The 27,777-nt window shown below is 35.5% G+C and overlaps 1 protein-coding gene across 4 annotated transcripts in view; it reads right to left on the bottom strand.

The window, feature by feature from the left end:
• The window catches only part of LOC150110020 (uncharacterized), a 176,279-nt gene that overhangs the window by 137,241 nt on the left and 11,261 nt on the right, over window positions 1-27,777 (bottom strand). For all 4 annotated transcript variants that reach the window (XM_090390734.1, XM_090390725.1, XM_090390716.1 and 1 more), the window contains 2 exons: window positions 20,677-20,833; window positions 10,590-10,773 (listed from right to left, as the gene is read on the bottom strand). In XM_090390734.1, coding sequence (XP_090246860.1) covers window positions 10,590-10,773; window positions 20,677-20,827 — 335 coding nt within the window. In that variant the 5' untranslated portion in view covers window positions 20,828-20,833. The remainder of the gene's footprint in view (window positions 1-10,589; window positions 10,774-20,676; window positions 20,834-27,777) is intronic.

Below are 27,777 nucleotides of genomic sequence, written 5' to 3'. Positions count from 1 at the left end.
AGCACAACTGGTATGTGGGAAATATCACCATGACCAGAAACTTATATGTAGGTTATTCAATGAGCTGTTCTTAGCAAAAGGGGGGGGGGTTCTTAATGCAACAGTTGAAAAAAAAGACTGATACCAACAAGCCACCGTTGTCTTTGGGGAGATGTTATAATGGCACCATCTAGATGTGAGAGAAGTGAAAAACTGGATGGACAAAAGTTGCCCCCAATGGCTTTGATAAAGGATAAGAAGGTTCAATTGCACTTAGTTTATTCCAAGTCTGCTCTGGATTTGCCAATGGTCTTTCTGCAGCTGTTACATGATACACTGCACATTGTATGTGAAACTGGAGTTCTTGTTTTGAGCCACTTGTGGTATGCTGAATTTTTTTTTTGGAAAACTGACATTTGGGTAGTGATCTGAGTTTTCAGTGGAATGAGATGAAAGCATTCATTCCAGTGGATTATTTTGCAGTTGGAACAAGTGTTTTAAAAGGAAAAAATAATAATCAGCACAAAGAAAAGAAAGAAGAGGAGCAGAAGAAATCATGGAATTCATCCAGTTGACATTGTAGTATATTTATCAGAAGTTAAGAAGAGATTGTGGAAGAGTATGCAGGAGTATAAGGTTTTTATCTTGGGTAGATGGATAATCTGTGAAAGATTGCTGCTGATGGCAAGTATCTCATCATCTCTTTCAGCTTGATCAATGGAAATGGAAAAAAGAAACCAGTTGTAAAAAATGAAGTCTTCCAAGGAAGAAAATATTACTGTTTAGGTATTTGAATGCAGAGGTACATTGAAGATATCAAACTTTGAAGATAAATAATCAAAAAGGCTACAGTGGTTACCAGAATTTAGAAAGCTGAATTGCTTTGGAATTACAGCCACAACAGCTAAAGGCTATGTGGCCAGTGTTTTATGTCTATTAATAGCATGTGTTCTGACCAACTTGCATGTTTTGCAGAATGTAAAAGCCAAGTTTCCAGGAGGAAAAATCTTCCACTTCCACACAAGACCAACTAACTCATCTTCAGGTGTCGAGCAGAATTTAGGAAGCAACAGAGGCAATAAATGAATGCAAAGGAATGGAGCATTAGAAAAGTGAAAATAGAGCAGATTGAAAAGAGATTTCAGGTTATACATATTTGAGTGAAACTAAAACTGCAATTCCTCCCACTACATATGGAATGTAATGGGAGGAATTGCAGTTTTAGTTTGAAAAGTTGAGATGATAAGAGTTATTTGGCTGCTACTTAAGATTCTGTTAAGAATAACAGGTTAGGGTTGAGACCATATATAATTGAAGTGGATTTTCCTTTAATGGGTTTTTATAATTTTTTGTTTCCTGTAATGTTTTTTTGAGGGAAAATGCATATCCACAGTTATATCAAAATTATTTAAGATGACTTGCTTGGTTAAGTTAATACTTAAAGAGGAAGAGATTAGAAGAAGAGGAAGAAATTAAAGAATACGGGCATGCAAAGTGGGTCAAAAGAACAGCAGAAATCTCACACACAGAAAGCACCCAGTCTCTTGTCCACTACAGAGTGTCAACAGTAATCCCTCCTGCATACTGATGTAATCAGACTCCTGCCAATCATGATATGGTGGAGTTAAGTGGCATCTGGATTATTTGCCAGCTAATCAGGATGCCTTCTGATGGATTATAATCAGGTTCAATTCTATATAGTATAGCATCTAGCAACTGGCCTGCAGAACCAACTGACTGTTATATTCTTGAAGTTAGTAAAGTATGGGATTCCTACACTGGATTTGGCATGCCCTTAAGGTTGTTACCCACACAATGCATAAAAATGGGGAAGCAAAGAAGCAGAAAACAGAAAGCATCATAAAGGGCTACTTCAGGCCTCCAATAATCAAGGCAGTGGTGTTTCACTAGCTGATAAGTTATTTGTCACCTAGGAATCTAGTTGGTATGTCCTCTAGGTAGAGAAGATATGCCTTTTGAATTTGTGAGTTCATAAAAGATTCCATCAAATGACCTTATGCTGAGTCAGAAAACAAAAGAAAGTCTACAGCATACTTTAACAAAGACTTGCAACCACCAAAACAGTGCAGTGTTTCAGTGCAAAGTGCCTCATAAAAGAATCAAGAGATTCACTATTTCACATCATCTATGGAGTCTCTGTAGCTCAGGTGTTAATGACAATACTCTTTGGGTGAAAGACCTGGATTTGAATCTGGGTCTTCAATGTGCAAAGAATCTCTATAAGAGTTTTTCAAGTAAAAAAAAGTGAGTTAAATGATCATACAACGAGGTAGCAGGGTTTTCTGCTCCAAAACTCAGGATTTTCAAACTGCACAACAGAAAATCCAGAGAATACACACAGATTTAATACGATGGTGTTGTACCCAGAAGTAAGAGAGAGAGAGAGAGAGAGAGGTTGTATCATCATATGCTAAATATGGTGATGCAACCTAAATCTCATTCTACAACCTAAATATCATCCGACATATAATATGGTCTTGGCTTTCTCTAATTCCCATCTTTTGTCTTATACCAAAGACAAGATGCTTCCAGAAACATCAGAAACAAAAGTGGGAGATTTTTTTTTATAGCAATTCACTTTATTTGACCAAAAATGATAGATATTTGTTTGGTTAACAGAAGAAAATACTTCTTCATCAATTTTCTGATATGTATGAGGGGATACCCAAAAATAACTGGAATTGTTTTTTTAAAAAAAAAATTATTAAAGTTTATAATACCATATTCTAGTCTCCTTCAAAGTATTCTCTCTGTGAGTCAATGCAGTTGTCCCAATGTTTTTTCCACTGCTGGAAACAGTTCTGGAACTGTTCAACTGGCCTCCAGCGACATTTCTTTCACTTCGTCCACTTTAATGAATCGCTGCCATTTCATGGTTTTAGCCATTTTGCCATTTCATGGTTTAGCCATTTTGCCATTTCTTTATCCATAGGAATAAAAAAAAAAAAAAAAAAAATCACATGGAGAGAGAGATTGGACTAGTAGGGAGGGGTGGGGAACAATTACCATTTTGTTTTTCATCAATAACTGGACAGACAAGGCCGTGTGGAATAGGGCATTGTCATGGTGCAACAACCAATCTCCACTACTCCACATTTCTGGCTGTTTTCGTTGCACACTATCACGAAGTCTTCTCATCAAAATATCGAGATAAAAATGTTGCTTCAATGTCTGCCAAGAGGAACAAATTCTTTGTGTACAATTCCACTCACATAAAAAAAAATAAAATAAAAAAAAAAAAAAAAATTAACATTGTCTTGATGTCTGATTGAACTTGATACGTATCGCCTGCTTGGGTCTCGGTGAATTTATGTTTCCATTGGCCTGATGCTTGCTTTGTTTCTGGATGATAACCATAGCACCAAGACTCATCCCTATCACAACTTTTGAAAGAAAGTTCTGGTCATTAAGAACTTGCTCCCCTAAATCGCAGCAAACATTCACACAATTTTTTTTTTATCCTCTGTGAGCACACAAGGCACAAATTTAATAGACACAAGTTTAATTTGCAAATCTTCTGTTAAAATTTGCTGCCACAAACTCCATGACAAATTTGTTTCTTCAGAAACTAGCTCAGTGGTCTTTGACACCACTTGCCAGCCTGGTGGAGAAAACTGCACACTTGAGTGTGCAGAAAAAATCATCCATAATTACAAAATGCATGTGCACCAAGTTGAGATTCTGGTTATTTTTGAGTACCCCCTTGTACACCTCTTGAGGTGTACAGGCCCTTTGAAAAGAAAATACTTTTACAATATGTAAGGGATACTGTATTTTCAGGAAGATTCGAGAGAACAAAGTGTGGTGTTGTTAACAATAGAACTGCAACTTGCTTAAACAGAAGTTAAGCATGGCAGCATGATTGAGACAAGCAGTGCATTTCATGCACTGATATGACATGAGATAAGAGTCAACAGGACAAAATATATAGCTTATTGCTATTCTGTGCTGGGGAGAACATAAAAGGAAATGTGGTGTATATTAGCAAATTAGTTAGTACAGGGAATACAATCATTATATGAGACTTCAACCATGGAGACTGATTGGAAGGAGCAAGGACACTTGGAGGGATGGAAATTTAAATTATACAACAAGTGAAAATTAATTCCATAAAATAACATGTGATGGAGAGGACATGAGGTTGGACTGCTGGATCTCATGATGGCCTCAAACAATTTCTTTATAAAGTTTATAAACAGTTGCCTCCAAATGGTGTTTAAGACAAACTCAGAAGGCAGCTTGACACAGTGTCATGGTCAAAGGATATTTAAGGAAACCAGTATTAACTGTATACTCTTGGTAAGGAAGATAAATCAGATGGGAGTTAAATGGATGAGTAGCATCATTAAATAGAAGCTATAAAATAAATAAATGTTGTGAAGAAAAAAGAAAAAAAATCAGTAGCTCATGAGAGTACAAACCACAAGCAAAAAGAGACCAGTGTGGTGAGGAAGGTGATCAATGAGAGTAGTGTGTATAATCCAGTAGTTAAATTCAGCCGATGCCTAGCCCAGAACTTTTTTTTATGCACCTGGCCCAGACCTGGAACATTTTTCTTTTTTTTACTTTTCTCCCTTTATGGTAATTATGCCTACATTATTGTTTTATTATTCAACAATTATTTACACTTTTGAATGTGTATATAAAGTCAATATCAACAGTCGCCTGATTAGGAATGCATGATGGTTTGAAGCTTCCTGTAATGAAGTTGAAAGTTTATTTTTCCCTTGGTTAGAGTATAATAAATTTAGTTTAATCCTTTATCCAAGTGTGAGCAAACAAAGTTTGCCCCTGAAAGTATCTTCAGGACTGGGGTAAGGTGGTACAACACCAGGGCAACTCGTTGCAAAGGTGGAGCAAGATACCAACACTCCTATCTCAGTATCTTCTATAATGCAAAACACATCTCCTTGCGGATATGTCTAATGTTATGCATTAAGGGAAGGGCCACTACCCAGACTAGTTTCGACCTTTATTGAGGTCTCTTCAGTGGGAGCCAGGCCCAAAGGGTGGCACACCATTTGGCAACTCCTATAGGTAGAGATGACCTGCTAATGCTTCTGCCTGGTATCTCCACTTGGGCCTGGCTCCCACTGAAGAGACCTCAATAAAGGTCGAAACTAGTCTGGGTAGTGGCCCTTCCCTTAATGCATAACATTAGACATATCCGCAAGGAGATGTGTTTTGCATTGTAGGAGATACTGAGATAGGAGTGTTGGTATCTTGCTCCACCTTTGCAACGAGTTGCCCTGGTGTTGTACCACCTTACCCCAGTCCTGAAGATACTTTCAGGTGCAAACTTTGTGTGCTCACACTTGGATAAAGGATTAAATTAAATTTATTATACTTCCTGTAATGAGTTATCTTGCAGCAATTGACAAACAAATATTATTGCAGCATAGTGTAGCAGAATTTTGACAGACTCATAATGATATTTTGTATTTTCTGGTTGGCAACACTGTCAGCAACAGCCAGTAACCAACAATAGAACAGCAGATTAGCAGTTGTTTATCAGAGCTCGTGATCGTGAGAAGCACAAAGAAAAATTGTGTAATATTTTTGTATTTATTTAGGCCTACTATTTCAACTATGGATATGCACATTGGCACCTTCTTTAAACAGAAAAATAGCTTGGATGACAGTGATAATACAAAATGAGTTTGTAATGACAGTTTGTGTGTAGTTTCTGAAGAGAAAGAAGTCTGTAACGAATCCACAGAAACACAGGATTCCCATCAGTTGCAGTGATAAGAAACGTAGAAATGGACTGGGAAAACTGGAGAAAAGGGAAGAGTTAATAATAATGGGAAGTACAAGCTGGACTGCTGTCCAGGACATGGACTAGTCTTACTAACATCATGTTCGAACATAAAGATGTGCACAAAATTCACACGGAAAGACACAAGAAATAAGAAAAGTCTCATGGGGATTTAAAATTGGAGGTGATCATCACTTAGTTTTAATCAAGATAAAATGAATATCACACTGAAACAATAAGTAAGAAAGTTTTAAAAAAGAATTAAAGTTGAACAGCTTTTACAGGCAAACTACAGAGTGAACTATACAAATATTATTCATGAAAATATGAATAATTTCAAAAACAAGAAACAAACTTTGGACTTGCAGTTGCATACTCATGAAAACATCAATTCATCTAGGGATGTATCTGGTGAACTACTAGGAGAAGAAAAGCATATCAAAAGCTCCTGACAAATAAGTCAGTAGATGCCTTGGAGAATAGAGAAAAACGTGAAGGAGAAAAGTTATGTGAAAAAACACAAAACATCATCGAAAGACTTCCACAAGAATATAGATGATAAATATCAAGGTGAACAAATGTTCTGGAGGCTATGGAAGATCTTAGAAACGGAGGAAAGTGTGCTGTAAAAGGAATCAGAGATGATGAACGGGACAAAAAAAACTGAAACTTATTAGAGTAACAGAATAACACATCATGTTATTCTGTTATAAAAAAATTTATTATTATTATTATTTGTGACACCTCCAAGGAGTTCAAAGACTCATCGTGGGAGGACACCCACCATACAACTGTCTCCACCACTACACTGAACCTCTACTACCACTCATCTCCACCAATGCCATCTACCGCCCGCCACCACCACCACAACTAGTATTTTTTGTCTGTAAATTGCGTGTGTTCTGAAGGGACAATTTGTCTGTATGCGGGATGAAAAACCCGAGTTTCTGGGAGGAAAAAACCCCTGCTACCTCCGTATGAGATCGGCTAACTCACCTTCAACTGAAAAAGTCCATATAAAGATTCCTCCTGTCATGACGAGAATAGAACTTAGACCTATTCCAATTGAAGGGCGCACTGTACTGTCGTTCTTCCAATTGCGCTACGGAGGTGCATTATTATTTGTAGAATTTTTGACTAGGTTTCCCAATATTTGACTAGCTACAGTTGAATGTATCATGCAGGTGAATTACCTCAGAATACTCTTTGAACATTCCAGTGAAAGTGTTTTCTTCTGAGTGAGACATGAAGATAAATGACCAGTCTACAATGTGATGTTCTATAGGAATGTATGCAACTAGACAACTCTTTTTTTTTTCTCCTTGTTTTCAACATTATGTGCTTTTTTTTTTTTTTTTTTTTTACAAAAAACTTGGAGTTTTACCTATGTATGGCTTTCCACAGGAACAAGGGATCTTGTATATAACAATGGGTGTGTATAAAATGGAACACTGTCTTTAAGTGACCATAGGAAGCTCTGATTGGCCTGAAGGTTGTCCTTCCATTAATGGATTTTAATAATCAGGCAATCTGTCTTGTGTTGCCTGCATAACATAAGGAATAGTGCCTTTGTAACCACTGGACTCGCATGGGATGGTTTGTTGGAACATTATTTTTTTTTTTTAATAACTTTCTTGATAGTTAGCTGTTTTGGAGGAAAAGGCAAAATAGGATTTGAAGTTCTTTTCTTTTTATTTCACCATCTTTAATTATATTTAAGGCACTGTCTTTTTTGTAGACTTCTATTAACTAAAATAAATTTAATCAATACTTCCAATATTTTGGCAAAGTCAAAATAGCAAAATTGGAGAACAAAAAGAAACTACCCTAACATCAACAAATCTGGTTGAATGAAACCCCCAAATCTGGGAAGCTGTCATTCTCCGTACTTCAGCCAACAGTCAAAGATGCCCAATTTAGCCCATTGAGGAGCACTATTTAGGACTTAAGGCCTACTCTCAGTTGACATGCTTCATCTTCATTACTTAGTGTAGTCCCTGCATGCACATATCATATTATATTTTGTTCCCTGACAATGGCAATTTAACTATGTCAAAATATTGGAAGTATTGATTAAATTAATTTTATTTAATATTAGTCTACATTGTAATTTCCTTAAAAAATGCAGTTATGATTAGCCAATGTATAAGTCTTACCACCAGATTGCTAATATGTTAATTCTAAAGCATGCTTTTGATTTGACTTGGGTATTCAGGAATGGTAATTTACCATCTTATAGATAGAAATACATTGGATTTATTTGGTCATAATAATATAAAAATAAAACCTGACTGGTTATGCCACAGATACTTCTAGGTTAGGTTTCTTGTTGATTTATACAAGAAATCAATCTGGAAATATAATGGTGTATGATTTTCTTTCATCTATTAACTCCTTCCACCAAAAATAAAATCACTTTGAAACTTGAAAATGAAGGAAAACTACTTGGATGTTTTAATTTCCAAAAATACTGAAGGAGGCTAGTGTATATCACAAGTCCACTCATACAGGTCATTACCTACACTCATCCTCATTACACCATATGTCACAAAACTAGGCATTATACATATGCTCAAAAAAAGGGTAATATCTATCACAAGAGATGAAGAAAAACTGAAAGAAGAATTACAGTCTCTACTCCAACTAGAGAAGAGATCGCCAGGTGGTGCATACTGGACAGACTACGTGATAATGAGCATGCAGCTAAGTCATTGTTTTAATATTTATTTAATGATATTTTGATAATTAGCAACTGTAGTATTTTTGTGTATGACTGTGGTTGAGTGTGTTTATTTATTGGTGCTGATGCAAACAAGAACAATAACGGCCAAGACATTGTGTGAAGGGGGGGGTTGACACATAGGATTTTGTGAAATGTGTGTGGGCGCGCGTGCATGCACACACTATGTATTCATTCCAAAAGACAACAGATATTGTGGTATGAGAGAGAGAGAAAGGAAGTTATAGATGTTTTATGAGCCAGATATGCGAGACTTGTCAGAAGCAACAGAATAAAGTAGTGGAAGTTAGTACTGAAGGCCGTGAAACCAAAAGTATTAAAATGAATGGAGTTCTGGGTTTAAACAATGGTGAAAGTGAGTATAAATGAGGTGATTAAAACTTTCAGCCACCACAACTTTCGTATGCAAAAGTTGAATCGCAGAGGTTCAGAAGAATGTAGAACAACTGAATAAAGAAATATCTCACTTGCATGTAGTCCTTCAGAAAACAAGCAAGACTGACAGGCTGGAGAAACAGTAAGAAATTAGTCAAATGTAAAAAGCAAGAGGTCCAAAGTCAAAAAGAAAGTTGCAAGAATAAATGAGAAAAAGGGCACAAACATAATTTTTTACAGCAATTCTGTGATAAGGGGAGTACTTCATGTTTACCCTGGTGTAAAAATTAATAATATTAGTAATGTTGTTAGAATGCAGAAAGAGAATGTGAAAGAATTAAGTGATTTGGCTGGAACCAGTGACCTGAGAGGTAAGAAATATTGCATGAGTGAGGATGAAAGAGTTATTGAAGAAGCACAAAGAATGGCGAAGTTTATGATTCTGCTGCCATGCTATGATAGAGGTGAACTGAGGAGGGTGAAGAGAGCTAATGAATCAAATACACAGATTATGCAGGAGAAACGATGCAGAGTTAGTATTTCAAGCATTTTAAGTATTTCAATAGTAAATAAGGTAGTCAATTCAGTAAGTAAAGGTGATTGAGGGGACTATGGGGATGCTGTAGTTTCTATATACTAATGACAGAAGTATCAGGAAGTATAAGATGAAGTAGTTTCTGGCATTGGTTAGTGCACTTTGCTAAACATTACAGGCATTGGTGAGACTTGGTGAACAGCACTGAGTCGACAGGACATGGGGTGTGGTACTGATGATAGTAAATGAACTGCAGCCAACAAGACTAGGAATTAGTCGTGATGGTAGTTCTTTTGAGTCAATATGGTATGAGACTGAGGCCAATAGGACAAATTATAAAATTGGTTGCTACTATAGACCAGGGGATTCCAGAGATAATGTGGAAGATAGTATCAACAAATTAGTACAATGAACGCAAGTAATTATTATGGGAAACTTCAACTTCAGAAATATATATTGGAAGGAAGGAAGATCACATGGCAGGAAGGAAATAGAATTTATAGAACTTCCCCTTCATCCTATTCTACTTACTGAGAGATAATTACTTGAAGCAGAATGGGATGAAGGGGGACTTGGAGACCAGTCCATAACTAAGATGGCTACATTGCCTCTAATTAGGAAAAGTGATCATGTGGACTTGACTTGGGAGGTAGCAAAACATGGAAATTCCAGTTACGAAGGGTATGTGGGTAGCTAAAAGGCAGATGATTATGATCCACTCAGGAGGAAGCTTGAAGCAGTGCCATGGCATAAAGATCTGCAAGGGAAGGATGTTTACAGTATATAGGGGACAGTCAAGAAGTATCTGAAGGAAGCAATATCCCACTGTATATCCAAGGTCAGGAGGGTAAATCAGATAGGAGATAAACAGATGAGTAGTATCATTAAGTATCAGCTGCAAACAAAGAAAATGTTGTGGAGAGCATATAAGAAGAAAGGTAATATGCTAACTCATGAACAGTACAAGAATCAGACAAGAAAGATGACCAGCATGGAAAGGAAAACAGAATCAGATCATGAAAAGAAATTTGATGAAGAGGCAAAAGGAAATCACAAAGACTTTTTTCCTAGCTGCATAGTATTTATCTGTTCAGCCTTCAAAGAATCAAAAATTAAAATTAATTTTAGCCTAAATTTAGAAAGAAACAACTGAAACATTCAAAACTGATATCATTATATACCTGTCATCATCAACTAAATCTATAAATTCTTTCTGTCTGTCTGTTTTTTTTGTGTCACATGAAGTCTGTTCAGCTATTCGTTTACTCTTCCTTAAGTCTTTAATCAAATCCTTAGCATTTTTCTTTGTTGGTTTATCTTCTTCATCACTGACAACACTGTCACTGTCAACAAAGTTGTTAATATCTAGAAAATAATAAAGAACTATATCTAATGCTATTGAGAAATTATATACTTTAAGTAATTAACAGAATAATGTATGCAATAAACAGTTACATTCTCAAGTCACACAGATCATAATTAAATCATTATCAGATGCTATCAACTTGTTAAAAAAAAAAGGGGGGATAGTAAGAAGAAAATAAAAACTTATTTTAAAGCAAAGCAAACACATTTTTGGAAGCACAATTATGAATTACTAAAATTCTGGGAAACATATGTAAAATTAATTATTTGAATACAATATATTTGAATATCAGTATATTTAAAACAATACAGTAGTATCTCGCTAATCCGAACCGCTTTAGTCCAAACCCTCCAGTAATCTGAACTGCGGTATGAAAAAAATAGTTTTATTTATTGCATATTATTATTTTGTGTGCTATTATTTTTATTTAATAATTAATATTTTAACTATTATTATTTATTTTATTATTATTATTACAGTACAGTATTTTTTTCATACTGTCAAATGTACCATTATACTGGAGGCCTATTTTGATTTATTGTATGTTCACGTTTGCTTTTTTATACTGTACAGTACGTACTGTATTGTCGGCATGAATCACAAATACAGTATACACAAAAAGAGGAAATTCAAAACGTGCATAATTTGGTTAAAAATATAAATTCCGATGTTGAAATTTCACAAAAAGATGTTACGGAATGGGTTACAGGTAGAACTGAAAGTGAATTCGAAATCAAATCAGATGCTGAAATTATAAATATGATACTACAGAATGAATTAGAAGATGATGATGAAGAACTCGAAGAAAAAAAGTAAAACATGAAGAGGTAGTTGACAGTTTTAATATGTGTATAGAATGCGCTAAGCAGAATGATATGCCATTTCACAAAATTTCTTTGCTAATGCAACTCCGAGAAGAAGCATTCGAAAAACATTTAGTTTCCAAGAAGCAAAAGAAAATCAGTGACTTTTTTTACAAAGAAATAAACTTTTTTTGTGTTATTTTGTAAAACTTTTTTTGTGTGTTGTGTACAACAAAGTGATTTTTTTTACTCAAATTAAGTTATGTACTAAACTATGCAATTTTATTAAATCAGAATCCTCAACAATAAGGTACATACAAATTAAATTTTTTTTACTAAAATAAACTTGTGTGCTGTATTATTTTTTTTTTTGTTTTACATTACAGTACAGTAGCTTTTTTTTTTTTCTATCAGTTACTTCATTTATTTACAGAATTAAATTCATGTACCATTAGAATCGGATTATTTTTGTCTTTAGAATTTAGTTATTGTTGCCTCTTGGAGGAAAATTCGCTAATCCGAACGTGCACAGTTTTTATTAGTTTGGATTAGTGAGATACCACTGTACTACAATTATTTGAATACTTTAAACCTTAAAATATTGCTGTAAGGACAATATTTTAAGGTCAGCAACCATCTTGGCAAACAAACTGCATTCTTGCATTGATTCTGGGCAGTTGTACATTGCTCTTTCCTGTCCACATCTTGATGTTGTCAAACCAAGACATTCTTTTTTTCCTCTAGCTCCTATGCCATCAATTCTACCTACCAAAATGGTTTATAGAAGCTGATATTTGCCATTTCTCATGATGTGGCCAATATATGTTTTTTTGTTTCTTGATTGTTTGTATGAGATCTATGGCTTTGCCAATAGATTTTAAGACATCTTCATTGGGTATTTTTTCTGTTCATGATATCTTTAGCAATCGACTGTATAGCCATATCTCAAAGGCTTCCATTTTCTTGATGGTTGCCTCCTTCAATGTCTATGTCTCACCTCCACAGAGCAAGATGGACCAGATGTAACATTTCGGCATTCTGCATCTGACTTCTATGTTTAGATCTTTATTGCAGAATAATGTTCTCATTTTTATGAAAGACTGCCACCCAACTTCAATCCTTCTCTTTATATCTATTTCAGGATCTCACCTTTCATTAAGCCAGCAACCAAGATATTTATACCTTGACACTTGATCAATAGTTTTCCCATTGAGTATCAGTTTCATTGATGAGGTTGGATGTTTGCTGATGACCATGTATTTCATCTTGTTGATGTTTATGTTTATTCCCATTCTTTGGCTTTCTATGTATACTCTGTCAATGAGTTTTTGGAGATCCATTATGTTATCTGTAATTAACATGGTGTCATTTGCATACTGTAGGCTGTTAACAATCTTTCCATTTATTGTAATTCCCTCTGGACATTCTTCCAATGCCTTTTTAAAGATTACCTTTGAGTACATGTTGAACAAGAATGGTGAGAGCACACATCCTTGTCTCACTCCTCTTTTAATGTTACTATCACTGGTGGTAATGCTGTCTAATTGAATGGTAGCTGATTGATTCCAATACGGATTTCTTATTAATCTTATGTCTTTTTCGTCTAGCCCTATTTGTTGAAGGACTTCTATTAATTTAGTGTGTCTGACCTTGTCGAAAGCTTTTTCAAAATCTATGAAACACATAAAGACAGTTTTCTGTTTTTTTTTATGCATTTTTGTATCAATATTTGGGCACAGAAAAGAGCCTCTCTAGTACCAAAACCATTCCAAAAGCCAAACTGCATTTCATTCAAAAATATTTTTAATGCTTGGTGGAAATTTACCACTTTCATATGCATTTTACTGAACAGTTTTTCAAGAAGTTTGATGCTATCTAGTTCTCTTAATTTTAAAAATTCTGTTTGCACACCATCTGGTCCACTGGCTTTCCCTGTTTTTACCTGATCTTATAGCATTCTCTATTTCACATTTCAGAATTGCTGGTCCTTGAATGTTATCTTTTATATTTATAGGCTTTTGTCTAATATCATTGAAGAGTTATATATTTTACCCAAAGCTGTGCTTTATTCTCTTCTTCTAGAACTATTTTTCCACTTTCATCTTTTAGAGACACTACACTTTTTTCTGAATTTTCCAGAAATTTTGTTGAATTTCTTATACAGATTGAAATAGTCATGTTTCTTCTGAAGCAGTTCAAATCTCGGTACATAAATTTTTCATCCAATTTTCCTTTGCTTCTTTTATTTTCTTCTTAATGATGTTAGGTGTTTCTGTATATTTGGCTAGGTCTTTGTTTTTGTACATTCTTCGTGTATAAATAAGAGAAAGAATCTCATTTGTCATCCATTCCTGTTGTTTTACATTATTCACATAACCTACTTCTTCAATACCTGTTGTTATGATGCCATTCTTTAAGCTGTTCCAAAGAGATCCCGCTCTTTCACTTTCTTCCATGTTAATCTGTTGTAATTACAAATTAAGTTGTGTCTTGACTCTTTTATTTATCTTCGGGTCTTTTAGTTTTTCTACATCAATTTTTTTTTTTTCTTCAGGAACAATTCTTGTTTCATATTACCAGCCATTGTCACAAGCATAGCTAAATTTTTTAGTACACTTGGCAAATTCATAGTCACATGCATTTTTTTTTAATATGACAATTTTGATAATTGGCAAAATATTCTGTCACTGGTGCCCTTCTGATATCGATGCCCTTGGCAACTGTCCCAATGCCACAGCATTCCTATATAACTGCTCTATGATAGTATGATGCTGAGTGTCCATAATAACATCTATAATACATAAATAACCTCTAAATAACTTGTAAAAGGTTTAAAAAAACCTTTAAAAACCTATTTAGTATATTAAGAATACAGAAATATCGGCATATACAAACAGTCATTTAAGTTAAGTCTGAATACAAAATCTCAAAAATTTTCATTAAATAACTTTCAAAATAGAGGCTGTTTTTGTGCAGTAATCTCTGCCAAAATAATCCAAAAGACGACAATTCACATGCAAAAGGAATCTGAGAATCTGACAGATACTAACAGGGATAAAGGATCTAACTGGTTTTCAGTGGAGGATGAATAATATGATATTATTTCGAATGTAGGATGACCTTACAATAAATATTAGCAATTCTGTAAAAGATTCCTTTGAAAATATGGGGTGGTAACTTTATTTCTTTAATCACCTATACAACTAACTTTAACCACCTAACAGGCCTATCTTGAGTTTTACAAATAAAACAGAAATTAAGTTACTTCTTCTTGCATGTGTCATTTACACTTTCAAAGTTTTATTTCATGAATGAAAGAATTAAGAGAAATAGAGCAGTCGAGGTCAATTGTCATAATTTCAAACAATGATACACAGTACTTATTTTGATTAGGAACAGACAAAGTACCATGTGTATAAGGCGATACTTTTTTCTAAAATTTTTAGACCAAAAATTGGGGGTTATCTTAAACACGGGGGATAACCGGTTTAGATATCTGCAGTTGCCATGGCGAAACTGCTGGGTACCTTGTCTCCGTGAACAGGCTTCCGTCAATCACTAGCCTTTGTTAACTCTGTCAATTGACATCGTTAACGGCTGATTCTAAATAAACTAGTCAGAACTCTGAAAGCATTCACATATACCTACTCGTTGGAGGGGTAAGTTAATGCATTAACAATATTTTGAGCACAATCCCATAAAAATATCCAAAAATAAAAAACGATTGTCATATTCTTGATGAGGTTGATGAGGCTAGGGACTTAGGGGTATTGGTAGATAGGGAGATGAAGTTCGGAGGACACATTGCTAAGGTGTCCAAGATTGCACATAGGATTACTTGGTTGTTGAGGAACACACTGACATCCAGATGTAAAACAGATCTTCCTGTCTGCCCATAGTAGGCCAAGTCACAGTCACAAGGAACTTCATACACTCCAGGGTGTGCTAGAGAGTGAAGTTTATTCTTAGGCAAGCAGATCACAGTTGATAATTTAACATGAGGTTTCAATATGATGTGAAGGCCATGTTTCATTAGTACTTGGGCTATCTTTTCTGATATATCTCTGACACAGGGAATAGAAATGGTAATATTGTGTTCCTGCGTATTAGAGGAGGGAGAAGTAATGGGGTTATGTAGTATTTTATTTCCTTTCTTTTAGGCTTGCACGGTGATCCGAATGCATTTTTGGAAATTATGGAGACAACTACCGTGTTTGAATAAAAACTTTAGTTTACTATTACTAAAATTTTTACAATTCGATGTTTCGACCTTTATGTTAAGGTCATCTTCTGGAGCGTACAAATATACACAGGAAACAAGCTATACTACAATCATACTGGTTCGTTAAAGACACTGACTAACCGCTACCACAATTGTTGGCCTGACCTCTGGTGGAAAAAAAAAAAAAAAAAAAAAAAATTATACATCAACGCTAAAGTCCTATTATTTGTGTTGTCTACTATATACATATATTAACATTATATTAACATCATTCCAGCCAGTTGGAGTGGAATGGTTTCTAATAATAGCAGATTGGCTAGAGTCCTGACTTGTGTTGAATCTTTCAAATTAGGTTGGCTGAATGTGTGCCATCCAGATCCTTGGAATTTTCATACCATCTTTATTGTTGATATTTGGGTGGTTTATCAGGATTTCGCAGGATTCTTTAAATTTTCTTTCGTACCATGTTTTTGTACGGTGTAAGGAGCAGGTGCTTTTCCAGTTGATTTGGTGTAAGGTGTTGAGTGCGTGGTCTGAGAGGCCTGCTTCACCATAATGGTTATATTTAATGTGTCTAATGTGTTCTTTTTTGCGTATAGGGATTGTCCGTCCTGTTTCACCAATGTACGGTAAGTTACAGGTGCAGCGGATGCAATAGACTCCAGGATGTGCTAATGGGAGGAGAGGGTCCTTAGAGGAGCTGAATATGGTTTTAAGTTTAGTGGGTGGTTTAAAGGTGGCATTAAGGTTATAATGTTGTAGGATTCTGTTGATTTTTTCTGATAACCCTTTAATGTATGGGATGGCTATGGTTTTACTGTAGTCTAGATTCGTTTTTGTTGTGGTTTTATAGAGTATTTTATTGACAGTATTTTTGTTATAGCCATTGTTTATGAATGTGTCACTAATGATTTTTAGTTCTTGTTTCAGGGCCTGCTGGTTAGAGCAAATAGTTGTGGCTCTGTTTTTAAGGGTGTTTATGACTCCATATTTTTGTGCTGGGTGGTGATATGAATTCGCATGTATGTATTGGCCCGTGTGTGTCAGTTTTCGGTAGACCGTGAAGGATAGATTGCCTGAAGGAAGACGTGTAACTAGTGTGTCTAGGAACGGGAGCGAATTTTGGTTTTCGATTTCGATGGTAAATTGTATGCGTTCGTGTTGTTTGTTTAGGTGGCTGAGGAATGTGTTTAGTGTTTGTCGACCGTGCGGCCAGATCGCGAACACGTCGTCAACGTATCTGAGCCAGATTGTCGGTCGAAGCGTGGCGGAATCAAGAGCCCTTTGCTCAAAGGTTTCCATGTAGAAGTTCGCGATTGGGGGGGGATAATGGTGAGCCCATGGCCGTACCTTCCTTTTGTAGGTAGAATTTGTTTTGCCACACGAAGTAACCGGACTTTAGTACGTGGGCAAAGAGGGCCGTAATGTCGGGCGGAAATTTGTTCTGTAGTAGGAGAATTGTGTCATTGATGGGGACATTATAACCCAACAAAGAGGATAAAGGACAAAACAGAAAAACTATTAAAGTCCGTCACTTCTTGGCCACCAGACACAGTTAAAAAACTCAAACCCCACTATGCCTGCCCCCCCAGAATATATGGGGTTCCGAAAATACACAAACAAAATGTGCCCCTTCGACCAACAGTGGAAGGAATAGACAGTCCCAATTACCACCTAGCCAAGAAATTAGCGGCAACACTCAAGGAGTTGGTAGGTCATTCCCCCTCCTACGTAAAAAACACACAGCACTTTATAAACATAATCAAAAACGTAACACTCGACAAAGACGACTTATTAGTCAGTTTTGACGTTTCTGCCCTTTTCACTAATGTCCCCATCAATGACACAATTCTCCTACTACAGAACAAATTTCCGCCCGACATTACGGCCCTCTTTGCCCACGTACTAAAGTCCGGTTACATCGTGTGGCAAAACAAATTCTACCTACAAAAGGAAGGTACGGCCATGGGCTCACCATTATCCCCCCCCAATCGCGAACTTCTACATGGAAACCTTTGAGCAAAGGGCTCTTGATTCCGCCACGCTTCGACCGACAATCTGGCTCAGATACGTTGACGACGTGTTCGCGATCTGGCCGCACGGTCGACAAACACTAAACACATTCCTCAGCCACCTAAACAAACAACACGAACGCATACAATTTACCATCGAAATCGAAAACCAAAATTCGCTCCCGTTCCTAGACACACTAGTTACACGTCTTCCTTCAGGCAATCTATCCTTCACGGTCTACCGAAAACCGACACACACGGGCCAATACATACATGCGAATTCATATCACCACCCAGCACAAAAATATGGAGTCATAAACACCCTTAAAAACAGAGCCACAACTATTTGCTCTAACCAGCAGGCCCTGAAACAAGAACTAAAAATCATTAGTGACACATTCATAAACAATGGCTATAACAAAAATACTGTCAATAAAATACTCTATAAAACCACAACAAAAACGAATCTAGACTACAGTAAAACCATAGCCATCCCATACATTAAAGGGTTATCAGAAAAAATCAACAGAATCCTACAACATTATAACCTTAATGCCACCTTTAAACCACCCACTAAACTTAAAACCATATTCAGCTCCTCTAAGGACCCTCTCCTCCCATTAGCACATCCTGGAGTCTATTGCATCCGCTGCACCTGTAACTTACCGTACATTGGTGAAACAGGACGGACAATCCCTATACGCAAAAAAGAACACATTAGACACATTAAATATAACCATTATGGTGAAGCAGGCCTCTCAGACCACGCACTCAACACCTTACACCAAATCAACTGGAAAAGCACCTGCTCCTTACACCGTACAAAAACATGGTACGAAAGAAAATTTAAAGAATCCTGCGAAATCCTGATAAACCACCCAAATATCAACAATAAAGATGGTATGAAAATTCCAAGGATCTGGATGGCACACATTCAGCCAACCTAATTTGAAAGATTCAACACAAGTCAGGACTCTAGCCAATCTGCTATTATTAGAAACCATTCCACTCCAACTGGCTGGAATGATGTTAATATAATGTTAATATATGTATATAGTAGACAACACAAATAATAGGACTTTAGCGTTGATGTATAATTTTTTTTTTTTTTTTTTTTTTTCCACCAGAGGTCAGGCCAACAATTGTGGTAGCGGTTAGTCAGTGTCTTTAACGAACCAGTATGATTGTAGTATAGCTTGTTTCCTGTGTATATTTGTATGCTCCAGAAGATGACCTTAACATAAAGGTCGAAACGTCGAATTGTAAAAATTTTAGTAATAGTAAACTAAAGTTTTTATTCAAACACGGTAGTTGTCTCCATAATTTCCAAAAATGCATAGTATTTTATTTATTTTGTGGGAATTGTAGCCATTGGCCAAGAAGGTGTATGGTGCAGATATTTGAGTTCTGTTTCGTTAATACTTGAGCAGAGCTGTATCTTTAGAACAAATGGCTCTGGCTTTGTGTGTAAGTGTTTTTAAAATACCATACTGCTGGACTGGATAATGATATGATTGTTTATATAGACATCTTCCTGTGTATGTTGGCTTTCTGTAAATGAAAAAAAGTGATACATCAAAAAGGCAAGTGACTAATGTCAAGAAAAGGTAAACGTTATTAGATTCTTATTCTACTGGAAATGAATTTTTGGGTGTTGGCACTTCAGGTAGGTGACAAATGCATCCAAAGTGTTTTGTCCATGTGGCCAAAATGGCAAACACATTATCAACATAGCATAACCACACTAGGGGCTTGTATGTAGCTGTGGTAAGTACTTTCTCTTCAACATGTTCCATGTAAAAGTTTGCTGGGGGGGGGGACTCATAGCAGTACCATTATCCGTTTGTAGATTTTCCTACCTATGTAAAGTAACCTGTAAAGATATCATGGAGGGAAATTTTGACTTGATCAAATTCAAAGTGTCTATAAATGATACATTGGTAAATAAAGAGGTGACATCAAAACTAACCATTATGTCTGATTTTTTTTTACAAAGGTAAAGGAGCAATAAAGGCAGCAAGAAGCAAGAGACTTGGCTAACTGTTGAACAAGCTTATATGAGGGACTATCTATTCTATCGACTATAGGGCATAGAGGGATATTAGATTTGTGGTTGTTTGGTAATCCATAAATGCAGGGTGGTTTAACATGAACTGGTTTTATTTTTTTGCTGATTTCTTTTGGCCAGGAAGTCACTTTCTTCAATAATTTAGAGACTTTTTTTTCCCCTTTGAAACATAGTGGGGTCTGGATCTATAATTTGGTGCATAGAACAGTCACATAAGAGATATTGCATTTTTTTTGTTATAATCTTTTTGATCCATGATAACTGTTGCATTTCCTTTATCAAATATTGTAATAACAATATTTTTATTCTTATACAATTTTTTTTTAAGGCAGCTGTTTCATTGTGGTATGCATCCTAAACAAGGCTATACCACCAAAAAGTAATATACCACAAAAATGTGGTTAACAGGGGTGTTAGAGCTAGGTTCTTTACTTGGAGAGTGGTAAATGAGTGGAATAAGCTGCCAGAGTCTGTTGTGGGTGCTATGACCATGAATGAGTTTAAGGTGAGGTATGATAGATACTGTGTGAAAGACGAATAGTTGTTCTTGACATGATGTTAGGGCCTCCCTCGATGAGTCTGTCAACTCCTTGGAGTTGCCCGTAATATTAATAATAATGTTATACAAACTCAAAAGAATGGATATGCAAAACAGGCTTATAACATAGATAGGAGTGGCTGACAAAACATCAGAGAGCAAATTCCTTCTTTCTCCTTAATTTAACTGAGTTTAATATTAAAATAAAAAAAAAATAATAATAGGCATGAGTATTTTAAATTCTATAGTAGTGCTTTACCTTCATGACTGAATAACTGCTTTCCATATATATCAATCTTTGATGTATACAACTTCATTGGAGATGGTTCATTATTTAAACTAATTACTTCTTGATGTAATCCACGAAGAGCTCGACATTCACTAGAGCTTCTTTCAGTGTTTTCCTGCATGCTTTTCTACAATGGCATAGGGTTAAACAGTTATATAATTGAAATTAGAGCAAAGAGTCAGTAATCAAATATACATAATATCTTTATTGAAGATATAATAGTATAATCTGTGCTTATGAATAACACATTCATATCCTCCAGTGTACCACTTCCATTTCATATTCAACTGAAAAATTTCGAGTATTCAAAGATGACCATCACACAACCACTGAACTGCATATAGCAATGTTTCTCAGCATATTTTTTTCATAACCATCCCACCCACAAAATGTAGAACTCTCATAAGCAACAAGGTTGCTGAGTTATATCCATATATGACAGTTAGATAATCCAGAAATTGTGCATTAGAAACTAAATATGCTTCATGCCTCCATTAAGCAGGGAACTGGCCTTAACACATGAAATGCAATTTCATTGCATTTCACGTGCTAAGCAATGAAAGTATGTACAGGCAGCCCTTGGTTTATGCCGCAGTTCCGTTCCTGAAAAAATGAGCATAAACTGAATAGGCGTAAAACGAACCCAATTTTAATGGGAGGTATGAAGTTATGTTCCATGCAGTCAAAAAATATGCAGATGAAGTATGTGTAACATTATTATATTTAAAGCTTTGATAATACATACATATATATTTATTAAAATAAAATTATTAATAACGAAAACAAAACAAAATTATATACAAAAAATATGAAACTTCGAAAAGATATTACATGTTTCTATGTTGAAGTTCCTGGTTTCAGATTCCCGGCATTTTTTTTTTAAAAAGTATCCAGTGTTAACTGCCTAGATTTTCATAATAAATTTAGTTTAATCCTTTATCCAAGTGTGAGCAAACAAAGTTTGCGCCTGAAAGTATCTTCAGGACTGGGATAAGGTGGTTGTTGTACCACCTTATCCCAGTCCTGAAGATACTTTCAGATGCAAACTTTGTTTGCTCACACTTGGATAAAGGATTAAACTAAATTTATTATACTCTAACCAAGTGAAAAATAAAATTTCAACAATGCCTAGATTTTCTTTTTCTTTCTTTAAGGAGTTCAGTGTAAGGTCGAATAGATGCAATTACACTCTTTGTTACGTTCACACTCCGTTCCCAATCGTGGTCCATTTTACAGAGTTCATCAGTCAATGTCTCTATGCTTGCAAGGATACGCTGTAAATCGGATGTTTTCATATCTCTCAGAGGACCTTCTTCATTTTCTTTCTCCTCTTTGGATGTTGACTTAATTGTTTGGCTAATTCTTTTGTCTTCATTGGAAAGCGGTTTATCATGGCTCTGTGACTTCTGTCACATCTTCAGCTGTAATATCGTACAATCCCACCTCTCACACAAGCTTGGTAACATCTTCAATAATATTCTCCTCTTGCTCTAATTCTTCGAAGTCGTGCATAAATGCTAGAAGAAGTTTTCGCCATGTTCCTTTTAAAAACTTTGCTGACACGTTGTTCCAAGCTGTCTCGATGTTGTTAATGCCCTTCAAAATATTAACAAATGCCCTTCAAAATATTGAAGGGCATTTGTTAATACCCTTCGATATTTTGAAGGGCATTTGTTACAAAGACCTTACCATTTCCATAAATGTTATACGGAGGTAATAGGCTTTGAAGATTGATATAATCCCCTGATCCATCAATTGCAAAAGCGATGTTGTGTTTGGGGGCATGTAAACAACCTTGACATCCAGTGGTGTTCTTACTTCAGCAAGGTTTTGAGGATGTCCAGGGACATTATCCAAGAGAAGCAATGCCTTGGCTGGCATTGCTTCTCTTGGCAGGACAAAAATAATTTGTGTACCAATCTATAAAAACGTCTTGTGTAATCCAAGCTTTCTTGTTCCGTTTCCAATAGACTGGCAGCGTGGCTTTTAGACCCTTGAAGGCATGTGGTGTCTGTGAATGGTACACCAACATTGGTTTAAGCTTCAAAGTTCTGGAGACATTTGCACCCAACAAAAGATTAAGTCTATCTTTTGCAGCTTTAAAACCTGGAGTGGAACGTTCTTCACAGGAAATGAAGGTGTGTGATGGCACTTTTTTCCCAGTAGAGTCCAGTCTCATCAACATTAAAAATGAGATCAGGAGGATAACTTCCGTGTTCTACACAGTCTTGAAATTCTTTAGGAAAAGCAGCTACTGCCACAACATCTGCACTTGTTGCCTCACCACATAATTTGACACTGTGGCGCTTACTTTGAGACTTAAATCTCATGAACCAAACTTTGCTTCCTAAAAATGTTTCTTCATCTCCATCTGTCTTTTTAAGATCCTCAAAAATTGTTTTTGCTTTCTCAGTTATAAGTTATATCAAACTCTGATTCAAGTCATCCACCCATAATGATAATAATTTTTCCATTTTTTCATGAAGCTTACCCCTGCTATAATGTACATGTTTTGCATTTAGTGCTGCCATAGATTGTTGCACAGACTCTTTTATTCTATCTGCATTTTTCATAATTATAGTAACAGTCGATGGAGGTAAGTTCATACTTCTACAGACATTAGCACGTATCTGCCCATCTTCCATTCTTCAAATCACCTCCATCTTCTTTTCAAGTGCGATTGATTTCTGCGCCTTCTTAACACCAAGTTCTGCTAATTTTTCTGCACATACCGTCAGTTGTATGAAAAAAGAAACAGAATGCCTGCCAAACTGTTAGCTCAATTCTTTGTAAAGAAGTAGAATAATAAATTTATATTCTGAATATGTTTTATTGTCTTTCAGCTTCATGGTTTTTCTTTAACTAGGCCCTGAGACATACCTTAATTCTTTTATAAAAAAAAATTAAGGGTCAAAAAAGAAATCTGAGGAACGAATTATACATTTTCCCATAGGTTATTATATTCGATTAGTGCATTTTCGATTAATGCTCCTGTTTTAAAGAACGCATTAGGTGCACTAATCAAGGGATTGCTGTACTTCTGGCTCTATAAGATCTTCATCGGAGAGCTTTTTATGCATCTTTAACCAACTGCTCTACATCTTCACTGTCTGTCTTCAGCTCTTTAGCTGGCAGCACTATCTTGCCACCTGTCTCTGATAATGTCTCGTAGTTAAAGGATGCATTGATTTTAGTTTTTCAATCAAGCAACAAACCCAAAACATTATCTCTGATAATGTTTTGGGTTTGTCATAATCTTCTGAATGTGTAAACATGCATTTTCAGTAGCTTCTTCCAAATTCCCTTTCATAAACTCTGCTGTCATCTTACTCCAGGCTGCATCTACATTCTTTGTACAATACAAAATATTATATTCCTTCTAAATCATGTGAATTCGAAATCAAATCAGATGCTGTATTATAAATATGACGATACAGAATGAATTAGATGATGATAAAGAACTCGAAGAAAGAAAAGTGAAACATGAAGGGGCAGTTGACAGTTTTAATGTGTGTATAGAATGGCCTAAGCAGAATGATACGCCATTCCACAAAATTTTATTGCTAATGCAGCTCCAAGAAGAAGCATTCGAATAAAGTTTAACTTCCAAGAAGCAAAAGAAAACCAATGACTTTTTTTTTTTTTTTTTTTTTTACGGAGAAACAAAAAACTTTTTTTTTTGTTATCTTGTGAAACTTTTTTTGTGTTGTGTACAAGAAAGTGATATTTTTTTATGCAAATTAAGTTATGTAATTCTGATTTACTAAAATAAACTTGTGTACTGTATTTTTTGTTTTACATTACAGTACAGTAGCTTTTTTCTATCAGTTACTTCATTTATTTACAGAATTAAATTGATGTACCATTAGAATCTGATTTTTTTTGTCTCAAATGCTAGTTATTGTTGTCTCTTGGGGGAATCTTCGCTAATCTGAACTAGCGTGGTTTTTATTAGTTCGGATTAGCGAGATACCACTGTAGATGCTTTTCGATGCTACCTCAATAGTCTTCAACCGAATCCAATTTACAATGGGAAACTAATAGTAGTCTAGCTTTTCTAGACATGTTGGTCACCCACCTACCTAATGGTAACCTGTCATTTTCAATATATAGGCAACCCACTCACAGAGGAAGATAGATATATTCACAAACTTCCCCATCACCCCCATCTCAACAGTATGATGTCATAAAAACACTAACTCATAGTTTATAACCTTAGTTCCAATGAGACCTCTCTTACAACAGAACTCAAACATAGACACCACACTTGTCTATCTAATCGCTACAGTTCCCACAATATCAAAAAATAATAATAATAATAATCCTTCCCACAGTCTACAACCTTCTCTTCAGAAAGATTTTAGTAATGCTATCACTCACCATCCCCTATGTCTGAGGCACATCAGAAAAAATATCCAGAATCTTAAAGAAATATGATCTTTGCACCACTTGAAAGCCCCACTTAAAACTATCTACCCTTATCTGCTCTGCTAAAGACAAACTCCCTCCCCTCTCAGTTCCAGGTGTATATAGAGTTCCTTGTTCCTGCAAGTTGGCCTACTATGGACAGACAGGAAGATCAGCTACCTGGCAGGAACATAAAAAGCAAGTCTGGCCTTTCAGGCCATGCCTCAGATACAGCTCACAGAATCAATTGGAAAAAGACCATCATGCTTCATCATAGTAAATTTAGAAGAGAAAGGCTGTTTTTAGAGTCTGTTGCTGCTCTTAATAATCAACCTAATTTAAATAAATACGGTTGCATAAAGCTTCCCAAAATATGGGAAATACTAATATTTTGAGATCCCAGTTTACATCCTAGACTGCTGACAGGTGTCCGTAGAAGGCACCCCCACAACCTAGTTAGTTATCTAGTCTTTTATCCACGTGTTTCAGTAAGTTTTGTTCCTTTGTGTGTGTGTGAGTTTGTTATGTCTCATTTTGTACTTCCTGATTATGTCTCTGTAGCTGAGATTAAATATTGGAAGCATTAAATACTATTTTTAATAGTTTCCTAGTGCTGCTTCACTCCACTAAACTTTTATCACGAATTTTACAAAGACCTTTGACTTTGTGTATGTTATGTGGTAGGGACAGTGGATTGTGTATTGGTCTCCCGTAAAGCTTGGGACTCCATGGAGGTGTCATGTAAATGGCACTTTTTTTCCACTTCACTTTTCTTTTTTCTGCTATACTACTCATGCATCTCCTTACCACTTTTCTTTCTACATTTTCTAAATACATCCTTCTATATCTAATTCAGTTAATAAATATTTATACTTATAAGCCACAGCACCCAAAAACCACATTTTGGTATTTTACTCTACAAGGAATCCAATGAAGTCAGCAGTTAGAATTGATAAGTAGAGGAAGGTGGTTTAATGTAAAATCATTTGTAAGACAAAGGTGTCCTTATCTCTGCTTAATTTCACTATTATTCATCTTCTATATGGATCACATTGTCAATGACAGTATCAATGCTTAACATTTCATAACATACTCCTAGAGTGTTATGGCAATTTTTGCTAGTTCAGAAAGTAAATTGTACTTGTTCATTAAGGTCTTATCAAGTTTGAAAAGCCATATGACATTGAGCCAACTACCCATTTGAAGTATGTATCTCTGTTATCTGTCAAGTTCTTCAATTTGGCAATCAGTTTGCCAAAATTCCAAGGTTCTGGCAGCTCAACTTACCATCCACTAGATCACAGATGCCAAATCTATGGCACATGTGCCAGAGGTGGCACGTCGGAGAATTTTGCTGGCACGTCAATGATTTAAAGGTGATATCCTTTTATACGCTTATAAATTATTCAACCTTTTTTTTTTTTAATTATTACAATATGTACAAGTTAAATTTTGTTTTACACGAGAGAGCAGCTATGAAGACATGGATATGATTGGTGCGGTATTAACAAAAGATCACACAAGACAAAGGCAACCGACAATTGTTGAGTTGAAATGTTAATTCTCTTCAACCGAATTCCATAACATCTGATTATGGAATTCAGAAACTGTCATAACAACATTCACTATATATTTCTTAGTTTTAACAGTCATGACAGGGCGATTGTTTATCGTTCCGACAGAACTTCTCATTACTGGAGGGGCTCAACTCACACAAAGTTTCAACCCTTGGTTGAATTTTATTCCTGCTTGTTTGTGTTTGAGCTGGCAGGTGAACTCACACACACATTATATGTACAGCGACCATATTTTTTTGGAGAAAAAAGAACAAATCAGAAATTGTTTCAGTATAAATAAATAAAAAAAAAAAAAAACAGGTTGCGTTTATTTGTTTCACTAAAAAAGCTTCATAACATTTATTGTAAAAATATAAGCATATACACAGCATTTTAAACAATGATATTATTACTTTAAAAAATTTAATTTTGATACTTTTCACAAGAATGAACTTTTTTGTAATAAATCAGGTTTGTGTTTTAAAAATTCATAAAACTGCATACAATTCATGTAAAAGTTGCATTTGGTATAAATGAATGCTTTCAATGTTTCGATTTTTAATTGGGTTTCTCACAGGTCCACATATTGTTCACTAATGAAAATACTCGTTCAGTGGGGGCATTAGATCCAGGGAGACATAAGCAAAATTCAACGATTTTTAAAATGTTTTTAAAAGATACGTTTATCTGCGAAATATTTAAAAATTTCAACCCATCTACGTCGACAGGACTCGTCATTTTGTCGCCATTCTTTGATCTTTTCATTGGTGACATGACTTTTATTATACGAAACTTCATCAAATAGTTCACCGTAATTTATATTTACGTTCCAGCGACTGGAAATGAACAAAACACTATCTTCGATCTTCGCCCGAAGAGGGATTTCTCATAGTAGGACCCATTCAAATACTTCCATTTCCACGAACGAGCTGTTACAGTGGTACCTCGACTTATGAACCACTCGACATATGAACTTTCGAGATATGAACTTTTTACATATCCAATTTTGACCTCTAGATATGAACCTAGACTCGAGATACAAACCATAATGCTTTTCTTTTCAAATGAACTAAAGCCTATTTTACATATACCTTTTTTTTTTTTTAAC

Source organism: Typopeltis vanoorti, chromosome 1, assembly GCF_054136105.1.
Source record: "Typopeltis vanoorti isolate ZY-2024b chromosome 1, IOZ_Tvanoo_1.0, whole genome shotgun sequence".
Lineage (NCBI taxonomy): Eukaryota > Metazoa > Arthropoda > Arachnida > Uropygi > Thelyphonidae > Typopeltis > Typopeltis vanoorti.
This window is presented reverse-complemented; position numbering and strand designations above follow the sequence as displayed.